Source organism: Mastigoproctus giganteus, chromosome 10 (assembly GCF_048544385.1).
Source record: "Mastigoproctus giganteus isolate SK-2022 chromosome 10, ASM4854438v1, whole genome shotgun sequence".
Lineage (NCBI taxonomy): Eukaryota > Metazoa > Arthropoda > Arachnida > Uropygi > Thelyphonidae > Mastigoproctus > Mastigoproctus giganteus.
Window position 1 is genome coordinate 184,012,239 of NC_143584.1, and position 12,389 is coordinate 184,024,627.

A 12,389-nucleotide genomic window follows, 5' to 3' on the forward strand; every position below is an offset into this window, starting at 1 on the left:
CTGCAAAATTGACGTCGGAAAGTAAATCTTGGAAACATTGCCATGTTTGAAAAACTCTGCAGTGTGGTTAAGGAATCTGAAGGTGAATTGGATGAGAATCTGAAGAACCAGCGACTCCGTAGCCAGGTGGGAAGGAGCAGCAGTGCATAGCACACGCTTCTTGATTAGACCGGGGTTCGAGCCCGTCACCACCAAATATGGAGGATGCGGAAAGATCAGGGAATGACCACCGCATATCCCGGAGCAATATGGCCTTAGTTGCTAATGCTCCTAAAAACCAAACAACACAACACACACACACACACACACACACACACTCTGAAGAACCTGAGAATCTGAAAAATCTGAGAATCTGAAAAACCTTGAATCTCTTGAAAAGGAATTTCAGCGGTACGTCCCTGAGCTTACAGAAGAAGAAGCTGCACCGGTACGAAACCCATTCTCTGGTTCCCTGAATATAGCCAGCATTCCCGATGAAGTGTAGGATGAATTCTTGGATCTGCGGAACGATTCCTCGGCATGTAATTTATTTTATGAAAAATTGCTGACTCAGTTCCGGTGTTTGCTATGTATCAGTCATATCCAAATGTCGCCATGCTTGCCTTTCGAGTTTTACTTCCATTTGCCTCTACATATCTCTGCGAGAATGGATTTTCAACGCTTCTTCATATCAAAACAAAGGCAAGAAATAGACTGAATGTTGAGGATGACATGAGGTTGGCTTTAACAAACACTCAGCCGCGAAAGCTGGTTGCCCAGATGCCAGTACAACCATCGCATTAAATATTGTTAATTAAATATTAGTTAGAATTATATTATGAAAAATCTATTTTTAATGTGTTTTCTTTACCCTATTAGAAATGCCTTTATGTGCAAATGTGGTGGGGGTCGCAGGTTACTTGGCTATTATAAAAGGGGGTCGCGACTCGAAAATGGTTGGGAAACGCTGCTTTAACCCATAGAACTGGGTTGCGTTTGTCATACGGAGAACAACACTAATAGGATTGCAAGGGATATATTTCAACGCAATAGTTGAAATAAAAAAAATTGCAAGCTTTACTGCGCTTGATTTCGATCATGGGGATCTTTCTGTTCCCACTGAAGGGCGATACCAAATATTTGACCTTAAGGCTTGGTCCAACCTAGAGACAAATGCCGTTATCCACGGTTCCGCCCATGTTGCTACTATCTTTTTAAAGTGTATAATACCTTCTGATGATAAGCCAGTAAGTTTCTAAACAGCTGTTCTGTACATGTCTCAAAATTTTAAATGTGCAGAATATAAATAGGTTTCATTAATCAGTAAAATTTGGGCACATTCTCACATTCAATTCTTGACGGCCTTAGCACTTATCGTAAATAATTACTTATACATTATAATTAATCCTTAATCTTAAGAATTATTTAAACAATGTAATTAATTCTCAATCTTAATAAGAATATTGTTTTATGATTTTTTTCAATGAATATCTATTCAGTATCACTGAAAATCATCGCATCCAACGTACGAGCCATAATCTAATATTTTCATTTAATTCCTCAAAGATAAACTGACCAGTGTCATGAACCGGCTGTTTGAATTTCGTTCGATTATTTCTAATAGTTTTAGATCGATATTATCGCAATACCAACAGTGGCCATCTTCTAACAAAACCGAAATTATGTAAACAAAATGGGTAATCGTAAGTGACATGCAAGGCAGTGAAGGAGCGAAAGAAGTGAAGGAAAGGGAACTAGTAGAAGTGAAGGAAAGGGAACTAGTAGAAGTGAAGGAAAGGGAACTAGTAGAAGTGAAGATAAAATATACGTGAGGGAATGATTCGTGAAGAAGATAAAATTAGAAAACATGAAATAAATTATACTTTAGGTATATTCATGAATCATTTTATAAATAAAACTCATCATGGAGCCTTAAATACAATACGAAACAACTCATTACAGTCTACAATATTAAATTACTTGGAAAGAGAGAGTAGGTGGTCTCAACATTTTGAAAATTTTAGTAACATGTGACTGCAATTTAACTCTGTTAACAATACACAGCTAATGAATGGCATATATTTTACAAACTGTACATCCCATGAAAATGTAAACGCAATTGGTTCATTATATTATGATTCAAAAGTATAAATGACAATGCCATGCTATTATATTCAACCAACCTGCTGCCAGGGACGCTGATTTCTCTTTCAAAGATGACGTAGTCCGCGTGATGGTTTCTGCAGGACGATCTAAATCTCGCGTCATTCCAATATGATCCATTTCAAGACTCTGGTGTCGTTTTGCTAATGCCTCCAGCTGTCGATCAAACTCAGTAACACTTGGCAACGTTTGCATAGCCACTACTTCGGCTTCCGGACTCATTATGGCATTTTCTCTACCTTTTCTGTCCCCACTCTTCCACCAAGGAGGAAACCGAATCCTGGTCTTGCTCGGCACTGTCAAAAAATACATATATAATAAATAATAATAATAATAATAATAATAAATGGAAAGGAAAGAAAGAAAATATGCGGTTTAAAAACTATAGAAACCATTACTAATGTATATATAAAAAAAGAATGACTATACGGAATTATGGAGTTGGATCAGGTGCTGGATACATATATAAATAAACAGATTAGAAGATTTTATAATTAATCAAGCATCAAGCGGTGACCAAAAAAGCAAAACTTAAAATTAAATAGATTGCTCAAAAGCTCCAACGTAAGACTATCTTGTAGTGCACAATAAGCATTTAAGTAGGAATTTTTAATAACGAAAACTATTAACTTTAATAACTGAGTTGCTTTTTAACAGCTCTAAAAGAAGACCTTCAATAATGTTAGTTGTATTAAACCCCAACTTTCTTGACGGCCTTATATATATATATTATATATTTCTTGAATGAATATATAATGTTCATTGTATTGCACTATCACATAATTAGCATCAAGAAATGTAAATAGGAAAATAGGAAATTTGTTCCTTAGGTTATTATTGGTGATGAATAAAATCTATTATAAACACTATTACGATGTTCCCACATTTTATTTTAAAAAAAACACGATTTATGAAGACATTTACAAAATTTAATTACAGTAGCATGATTACTTAATTTACAAAGATACAAGTGCATTCCTTGATTTTTTTTTAATGCAAAAACACGTATATTGTATTTCCAGTCTTTTAATTTACAGATTATCTTGAATTCATTGAAATATATCTTAATGCAACTTAAGTTCAATAAATAAAACCGTAAACAGCTGAAATGGGAACTATATATATATATATGCTAAATTTCTCATAATTATAAAAAAAAACATTCCCAGGTGGAAGCAAAAAACTGATAAAAATACAGGAAAATTTCTTTCCAGTTTTTAAAAGTTGAATAAATGCTGTAATAATATTTGAAACAGTTCTTTAGTTATTGGATAATTCCCTAAAGGGCGAAACTCTGATAAACGTATCGTCTCATACACACTTAATTTACACTTAACTGTAGGATAGAAACCATGTTTTGTGAGGTTTCAGTTAACAAATAAACCCGAAATAACAAAATGCAAACATATCACTGTTCCATTTGTTTGCGCATATGGATCTTAATTTACATTTTACAGAAGCAAAAGAAGACAGAAAGAGGGTCACTTTGTTCCCACAGTAAAATTATTGAGGGAAATTAATAATACATGCAAGTCTAAATTTAAGAGAAGCAAGTAAATAATATTTGATGAATAACTTCGCAATGAGTTTAAATAAACAAATAAAAATCACTGTAATATAATTAGCTTAACGATTGACATAAAATTTATTTCAAACAAGCAAAATATGCAACTACATAAAAAGGGTTTCAAATCACGAAAAGGCTTGGAAAAACCTTTGAAATCATCTACATATTACTTCACTATTGGGGGGGGGGAGAGTGCAACAAGGAGAAATGAAAGCATATTAAACCAAAAGTAGGATTGAAAAAATGGCTAAATAGCGACTGCAGTATTACGAGCTACGGAGACAATCTCAAACCTCCCAAGGGTCACTTTTTCGCAATAGTACATACTACCATAAGCGCAAAAGCCACGGGGAATCTGCTACGGTCGCATCAATGTAATACTAGTGCAGAGAAAAAGATTTCAGCCTTACAAGTAGCAAGAAATCTTACAAAATGTAAAATATCTGAAAGTAAGGATCGACTGATTTTACATGTAGCCCATATAATCGGATGTAAGACGGATAATGATGATGGGAGAGAGGGAGTCGAATGCTCTTTATGAATGAAGATTTGTCTTGTAAACTAATTCTCGGCGGATCACTGTCTAAAGAGAATGAAAAGTTGCCATAATCAGTATCTCGTACTAGTCTAAATGCACCAAAATGTCACCAATCTTAAACTAACAACCAACATGCACTGTAACATTAAATGGCAAACCATCTGGTTGGAAAACAAGAAAAATTAATATCGACCATGACCCGTCCATGGAGTTAATGACATCAGCAACCTTCTGGGGAACGCTTGATACATGTTTCTGAATGTGGATACTGAATATTATATGTGGATACTGAATATTGCTCCATTGAGCAATATTCCAGTTTCCACATCACAGAAATATTTATAAAATCAGAACAAGATGGCCTTAGAAAAATTAGCCGCTGCCTTAAGGAAGCGGCTAATTCTAAGGACATCTTGTACTGGCTCTAGACTTCCGTCCATTCGGCGTTCATTTAGATTCAGACCTGGGAACTGTGAGGAAATGTAGGTTCACTACACTATTCTCCTAAAACCACTGTTGTAATGACGGTGATTTGTCATGATGATACAAATAAGACACTACTCCAAAGAACTGCCAAAATGCAGAACTGCTTAGAATGTTACAACAGACAACTACATTCATGATTTTATCGATGACAATTAGTAAACCGACTCAAAAACATATAAATGTCTTTTTCTCCTATGTCTTTTTCAATGGAACTTCAAGGAAACAAGAAATAAAATTCTTGGATGCCCAACGGTCTATGCAACAGAAACTATTGGGTTTCAGCAATAACAAACTTGTTACTAAATTTCTTCAAATTCTGTAGCACCAGTAGCTCTGCTCTCTGTGCACCAAAATTTTAGTCACCTGCACCACCATCACATCTGCATCGGTTTTTGAGACATGGGTATTGGATCTAAGATCCTTCAATAGACTTCCATCTCCATACTCTCTCCAGCGCTGTCCTACACTCGCTGCATGGAATGACCCCTTGGAAACAAATTTTCGTCGCTAGAAACATAATTACCATCTCTAAACTTAAGCCGAGAAAACTAGATGCTACAGGCGGATGTCCATAAACTCCTTATTTTAACAAAAAATAATTGGATTATGAATCAGCAAACACCAATGGTTCAACCTACTCTCAATCAGCTGCCTCAGCCATATGTTCCCATCGAACACCCGTGGATTTTCAAAGAGGTAAACATGTGTCCTGAGATGACATGTGAGGACAAAGCATACAGAGCAAACGTTGTATCGACACTTATGCCATATTATCATATTAGGTTTTCCAGCTTGCATTCACCTTCTATGGGACATTGTATCAGAGAAATCTGGTTAGCGCCTTAACATGATTTGGACAGCATTGAGTACCTCTCTGGTACCTCTCTCTATACTCTTGGAGAAGATGCTAAAGGTATAGAGGAATTTGTAGTGTAAAATATCTGGTCATACTCTACTGTAACTATTTTTTATAGATTTCTCTACATTTTATTATCTGATTCATAATGTGTCAGAAAATATTGATATTTGTCTTTACCCTCCTAGCATATGGATGCTATATAGGAGTGGATGTAACTTTCTCTTTACCTGAATAAATAAATGCATAAATAAAATAAAACAGGCCCACAGTCGCACTAGAAACACCGAATTAATTCTTAACTGTTCCTGAAATATAATCTGGGTAAATCTATTCTTTGAGCATTCACACCAAAAGTCCATCCAACTCATGCTTGGACTGTGAAGCGTGACACTTAACTCCACATCATATTTTGCTTTAATTCCCACTGCTTCTGTTATCCGTACTAGGATAGTCGGTGACGTGTATTTCTGGCTGAGAGCTTTAGCTTACACGCAGCTGCGCGACTACAATAGCCCTCCATGAAGTGTTTATCTGATTGCTTTACATATATCAGAGTTCTGGATATGTGGATATGCGTTGTGTCTTATGTAAAGCGGCTTGTAAATGTGAGTCAACTTTGCCATGATTCTCTGTGATAATATACAGAACTTTGTAAAGTCAGAAATGAACGTAGTGCTTTGTTTGTTGTTGCGTTGTTTACACACACACAGCCTTCCTGTGATTGCCACCAGAAAGCGGCGATCACAGGAAGGCTGCTTCAAAGTACCCGTCCACGCCACGCGAAGACGGGCCACAACTATGAACGTACTATCCTAAATGAATTATTCCAGCACCCATAGGAGGTATTAGTATTAATTGTGGCAAATGATGCCAGAAAGCAAGCATATGTGTTTGCGTCTTATGTAAAGTAGCTAGTAAATGTGAGTTCAACTCTGCCAGGTTCTCTGTGATAATATACAGGAACTAGTGGCATAGTGTTTAGAGTAAGGCGCCACCTGTGGTCTCCCACAACGGCACCATCTCTACTCTTGTAAAGTATACAGGACTCTGTAAATGCCAGAAATCTATCATTCAAATCAAATTATTATATTAAGGTCTCCCGTAAATGATTATATATACCCGTTTATGTATTATGTCTGTAAATTGCGGGTGTTCTGTGGTCGATCTGCCTGTTTTGCTGGACGAAAAACCCCAGTTTCTGGGGGGAAAACCTTGCTATCTAAGCCTGAGACCGACTAACTCAGCCACGGAGTGAAAAAAGCCCATTAAAGTACCTCACGTCAACGACGGGGTCGGAACACGGGCCTTTTCCATCCGGTGTGGGAAGGACGGTGACGATACCACTGTGCTAACCACGCACACTGTGTGTGGCATATTTTATTATTATTTTTAGGGTTGCCCGTAATTAAATACATTAACCCGTATTTGTGTCTGTAAATTGCGTATGTTCTATGGTCGATTTGTCTGTTTTGCTGGACGAAAAAAACCCCAGTTACTGGGGGGGGAAACCTTGCTATCTACGCCTGAGACCGACTAACTCAACCACGGAGTGAAAAAAGCCCATTAAAGTTCCTCGCGTCATCGACGGGATTCGAACCCAGGCCTTTTCCACCTGGTGTGGGGAGGACGGTGACGATACCACTGTGCTACCGCGCCGACACTGTGTGTGGCATGTTGTATGTGTGTAGTATTGTGTTGTGTTCAGTTGTTTCTCTGGCTTCTTGACCGCATGGCTCCTAATGGCACCCTAAGTTGCCTGCCACCACCACTGGGAGGTGAGCCAGGCTGCCCATCATACTCTGGCTAGCCTCTACCAGGGTCGCTTGAGCTTCCTGACAGAAGCCACAAAAAAAAAAATAATAATAAAATACATTTTTTTTTGTTGAAGAGAGTTCACAGGGAATAAAAGAGGAGGAGGTCAGACTGTGGGGTGAAAGAAAGTTGGACTAATAGTGAAGATAGTCCACCATGGATTTAGGAGAATTAGGGTTAGGGAAGGGGATTAAAAGTCGCAAGAGCAGTTGTCACTGTGTATTGATCTAACACCCAGTTGAGTGCCAGCAGTGATCCCGTACCCTAAATTGGGTGCCAGCATGAATCCTACCCATAAAGGGTTTGCAATATTGTTTCTGTACCACAGATTTACATTTATCCTACCCCCGAAGGGGTTATCAGGGAGTGGGGAGTATTCTGGACTGTCCTAGCAGCGGTAAGCATGACACGCCTTGTGGTGAAGACAGCCTGGGCAAATCGAATGAACGCTATATATTTATCTCCGTCATTTAGTAGATCTTGCTCCTGATTGCGGGGAGTTCCTCGGATTACTGTAAACAGCTGTAACTAGGGCTTGCATAAAACCGAGAAATTTCAAAACCGAGTTTAACCGAAGTTTACTCTTAAAACCGGTTTTAAAACCGATTTTCTCAGACTTAGGGAAAATAATTAAAAGCTTATAACCCAGGTATTTATTTTATCTTGGGTAGATTGTACAAATCGTAATCAAATATTTTAAACAAAATCTATCACCTCTTATAGTAAAAAAAATAAAAAAATTAAAATGCCTCCAAAAAAGTAACCAGCTTGAGATTAAACAAAATTACAAATTGTATTCAAATCCTTTGAATAAAAACTATATTCTTGTATAGTAAACAAAAAAAATAATAAGCCCTATAATAATAATAATAATAATAATAAATAAAAATAATGTGAAAAAAAAAACAGCTTGGGGAAATTACTATTTATTGCTCAGCTTTTTGCTGAAAATTATCCTTTAAAAAACACAGTATATTTAGCATTTTTCCTGATAGACTTGACCTTATTTTTGTGTTAAAGAGACCAGTGATAGAAAACACTCTCTCAGATTGGACACTTGTTGGTTTAATGGTCAGCAGTGCTCTATAAACTTTCTCCAGCTTTTCATTTCTACTGCTAGTTGCCTCCAAAATTTTAAATTCTTTGCTGATTTCCAATTCACTCGGATATTTTGAAGGCTCTTCAGTTAATCTCTTTATTACACTATCATACTCTCGCATGAGTGTATCTCCAACATCGGAACTAGACGAGTCTTTGTTTTCTTCTAAAAGAACAGTTCGTTTATTTTCAGTTTCTTCATTCAGCGCTAAGACTCCTTCGGAATGTTTTGCCAATAATCTCTGATAAATCTCTTCAGCATCCTTTTTCAAAACTTGGTTATTTGGAAAATCAAAAGTTCTTGAACCTGAATCTTCTTTCCTAAACTTTTTAGGGTTGTGTAGATAGCTCAGCAAAGCCACAGTTTTGCAATTTCGTCTTGCATTGTAACGCTGCAAAAGGCTTTGGTGAAACTTTAAAGCAAATGGGTTTTCTGCTGTATCAAGCTTAGCAAACAGAAATTCTATTGAAGACTCGGCTTTAAGTAAGTCTATCTGCTGAGGTTGTAGCCTTCAGAATCATTTCAACTGGTCGCAAAGTTTCACATAGCAATTCAAGTGTTTTCCAGTCATCGTCAGACAGCTTCAGTTGACAGTACTGCACATAGAGCATTTGGAATGCAATTTTTCAATTTCAAAAATCTCTCAATCATATAGAATGTGCTCTCTCATCTAGTCTTGCAACATAATATAAGTTTATATTCTTTCTCATTAAATTTTGCTTTAACAAAATTTTGTAATATGTCATTTTTGGTAGGCGATTTTCGAAAAAGCTTGCAAATTTTTCTAACTTTGTTAATAGTTTGTGCAATATTGGCCATTGGATTGAAGAAATAAATGAGCTCATTGGTAAAGTCGGTTTGATAAAGCATGCCTTGCTGTCTTTCTTCAACTTCTTCTTCATCACTACTTTCTTCATTATTTTCATTTTCTTCATTGTCTTTGGGAGACTCAAAGACTGTGGCACCATAATTGATTGCTTTTTCATAAAGTATATCTTTTTTTTATTTTTTTTTTATTATGAAAACCCCAAACACGAAAGGTATCAAAACCTATAGTACTTAGTACCGTGCATGGGTTGAAGGAGAAGTATGGGAGGAGGGGGATGCCGGAAACTTTGCTCTAGAGACTAAACATGGGTTTCACCACTTCAAGCCTCCAATAAGCAAAGTGGTGGTATTTCACTGGTTGATGAAAGTCATCTACCACATCTATAACTGACAGATGTATACAATGGGCTATACATTGTTGATGATTAGGCGTAATTTGCTTGCCAAACTTAGCATCATTGCTGCTTCATCGGTGGTGCAGGCAACAATATTCTCATTCAAGTTCAAACCAAATTCCTTCAAGTGTCCATTCACAATTTGCTCAGTTCTTCTGCTATCAAGTGAACCATTAATCTCAATAAGACCTAACGACCAATGATTGTCTTTTGAATGCACATTTATATTCATATACCTTTTATTTTGTATAGACGTATATTCGTCTAGAGTCAATGAATACCGTGCACCCAAAACCAATGAATTTTTGAAATGCTGAATGAGTTCTTCTTTCTTAGTTTTATAATAATTCAGAACCATATTTTTAATTCCATTCACTGAAGCTGGTGGTAATTTATCGTATTTATTTCTCTGAAGGTGAAGGCTTGATTGTATAAACTCACTCTTGGCAATTGAATTAACAGAAAATCCATCTAAAGCAGCTAATTTTGAAATCTCTTCTTCCATAGATTTTTTTAACGATAAAGTTTTCTAATGTTCTTACCATTTTTACGGGAGGTTCACTGTTATCTTGTTTAATGTCAATCTGATGCATTTTGTTAAATGCGACATCAAAGATGATGTAAATCCTCCAGATGACTTCATTATCTTCTGACATTTCGAACATTGTGCTTCATCTTTGCTTTTTCGAGCAAAATAATTCCATACATTTGATTTCATCTTAGACATATTAAGAGTAATAAATATTAATTAGTAGGAATTTATATCACCGACAATTTTAAATAAAAATATTGAAGATAACAAAGGCACAATACTATGCGTCACTCCCGCAAGCACTGAATGAAGAGTCTAAACGAGGCAAGTTTCAAAATTTTCACGAAAGAAATTTTTTATTTATTTACTTGCAATTTTTTTTTCCCCAATTAAATCTATTGTATTTTCAAAATTACATAAAAGCTAAATTTGGTGAAGCTGCTTTTTGGAGAACATTTGATCGCAAATTTAATAGGAATAAAGAAGCAAAAAACTTTCTACGATTGAAATTTGATGCAATATTCAGCGAATCTGTTTCTAGTGGGTAACCATCAATAAGGCGCGTTCCACAACTCACTCAGTCGTAAATGAGTACACCTGCATCGTGCCATGATACAGGTGGGAAGATAAAAAAGGTACCCCTCCTAGATTTGGGCCACTTGCCCATGAGATTCGTACCTAAACATAAAATAAAATAAAATAAAATAAAAAACATGTTTAAAACAAAGCAGTTGAACGATCCAGACAAACGAACAAAAGAAAAAAATGTGCGTAACAAAAAACTATATTCGAGGGCTAACTAAAAAAATATTCGAATCCGGTTTTAGAAGCTCGGTTTCGGTTTTAACAGCTCAATATGAAAACCGGATTTAACCGGTTTATAAAACCGGTTTGCAAGCCCTAGTTGTAACCGATGGTTTTCATAGGAGGGGGCACTCATACATAACGTGCGCCCAGGACTCCTCATCCCCACAATGGCAAAAGGGATGTGGTTCGATACCCACAGAGTTGAGTTTTTTGCTGGAATGATCCGATCTGTGTCCTGTTAATAAAAAGGTTGCTTGCAATCCACGTGAGTACCAGGGAGGAGGCTGGTGAAAGGCGAAGCTGACTGAGCGGAAGAACTTATTTGTTATTTCTCCTTTGTGGGTTGAATTCCAGGATTCCTGCCAGAGGAGCTGCAAGTGATCTGAGATTCGTATTTTTTCCTGTTTGTGGTCGCTTTGTCAGGTCCACTTGGAGATTAATTAGCTGTGTATGTATGCCTTTTTTCAGACGATGGAAAAGGCCTCTTTTGGCAACTTAAAAGTATAGGAGCATATACCTTGCGATGACTTGGAGCGCAGGGGTGCTGACAGTGCGGCACGCTCTGGTTACCGATAGAAGCATTAATCGCTGTATGGAGTCCAGCTTGTGTTTTTTTCGCTCCAGTGCAACTTTGGTGCACCAGACTGAAGCACCGTAACTGACAATCGGAACAAAAACTGCTTTGTAAATTAAGGACAGGGCTTTGTGTTAAGGAGAGGATTTTGGCATACCAGGCACCGTAATTGACAATCGGAACAAAAACTGCTTTGTAAATTAAGGAGAGAGCTTTGTGTTTTAGGCCACAATCTGCTCTACTGATTCTTCTAATCATAGCTGCATATTTCTGTATCTTGATTGCTCGGTATTTCAAGTGAGGATAGAAGGTTAGCTTGGGTCAATGTAGAGGCCTAGGTATTTAAATTCCAACTAGGCGAATTGGAATATTATTAATCTTCATAACTGGTGGTCTGCGTATCTGGAGTTTCCCCTTCAATAAGATTGACATCGTCTTCTCACCGGACAGAGAAAGTTAATGTGTTCTGGCCCAACTCTGGAGGCGTCCCAAAGCCACATTGGCCTTAACCTCCAAGGCAGCTCTAGTGTCGGACTGAATTACGAGAACAAGATCGTCGGCGTAAACTAAGGGAAGAACCCCAACGGACTCTGCAATATAGCCAGAAATGAGTGTACTATGTTTGTGTAGTGTTTGTTGCTGTCGTCGTTGCAAAGTGATGCAAGTCCTCTGCGCACCAACTCCAATAACACCCTATTATCGCGTAGGGTGGTAAAAACTAAAAATAACCCTACATCCACTGGAGAAGTG

At 37.1% G+C, this 12,389-nt stretch overlaps 1 protein-coding gene across 1 annotated transcript in view; it reads right to left on the bottom strand.

Moving 5' to 3' along the window:
- The window catches only part of LOC150079616 (voltage-gated inwardly rectifying potassium channel KCNH6-like), a 597,553-nt gene that overhangs the window by 407,405 nt on the left and 177,759 nt on the right, over positions 1–12,389 (bottom strand). The window contains exon 4 of the mRNA XM_090383538.1: positions 2,163–2,438. Within this exon, the coding sequence (XP_090239664.1) occupies positions 2,163–2,438 (276 nt within the window). The remainder of the gene's footprint in view (positions 1–2,162; positions 2,439–12,389) is intronic.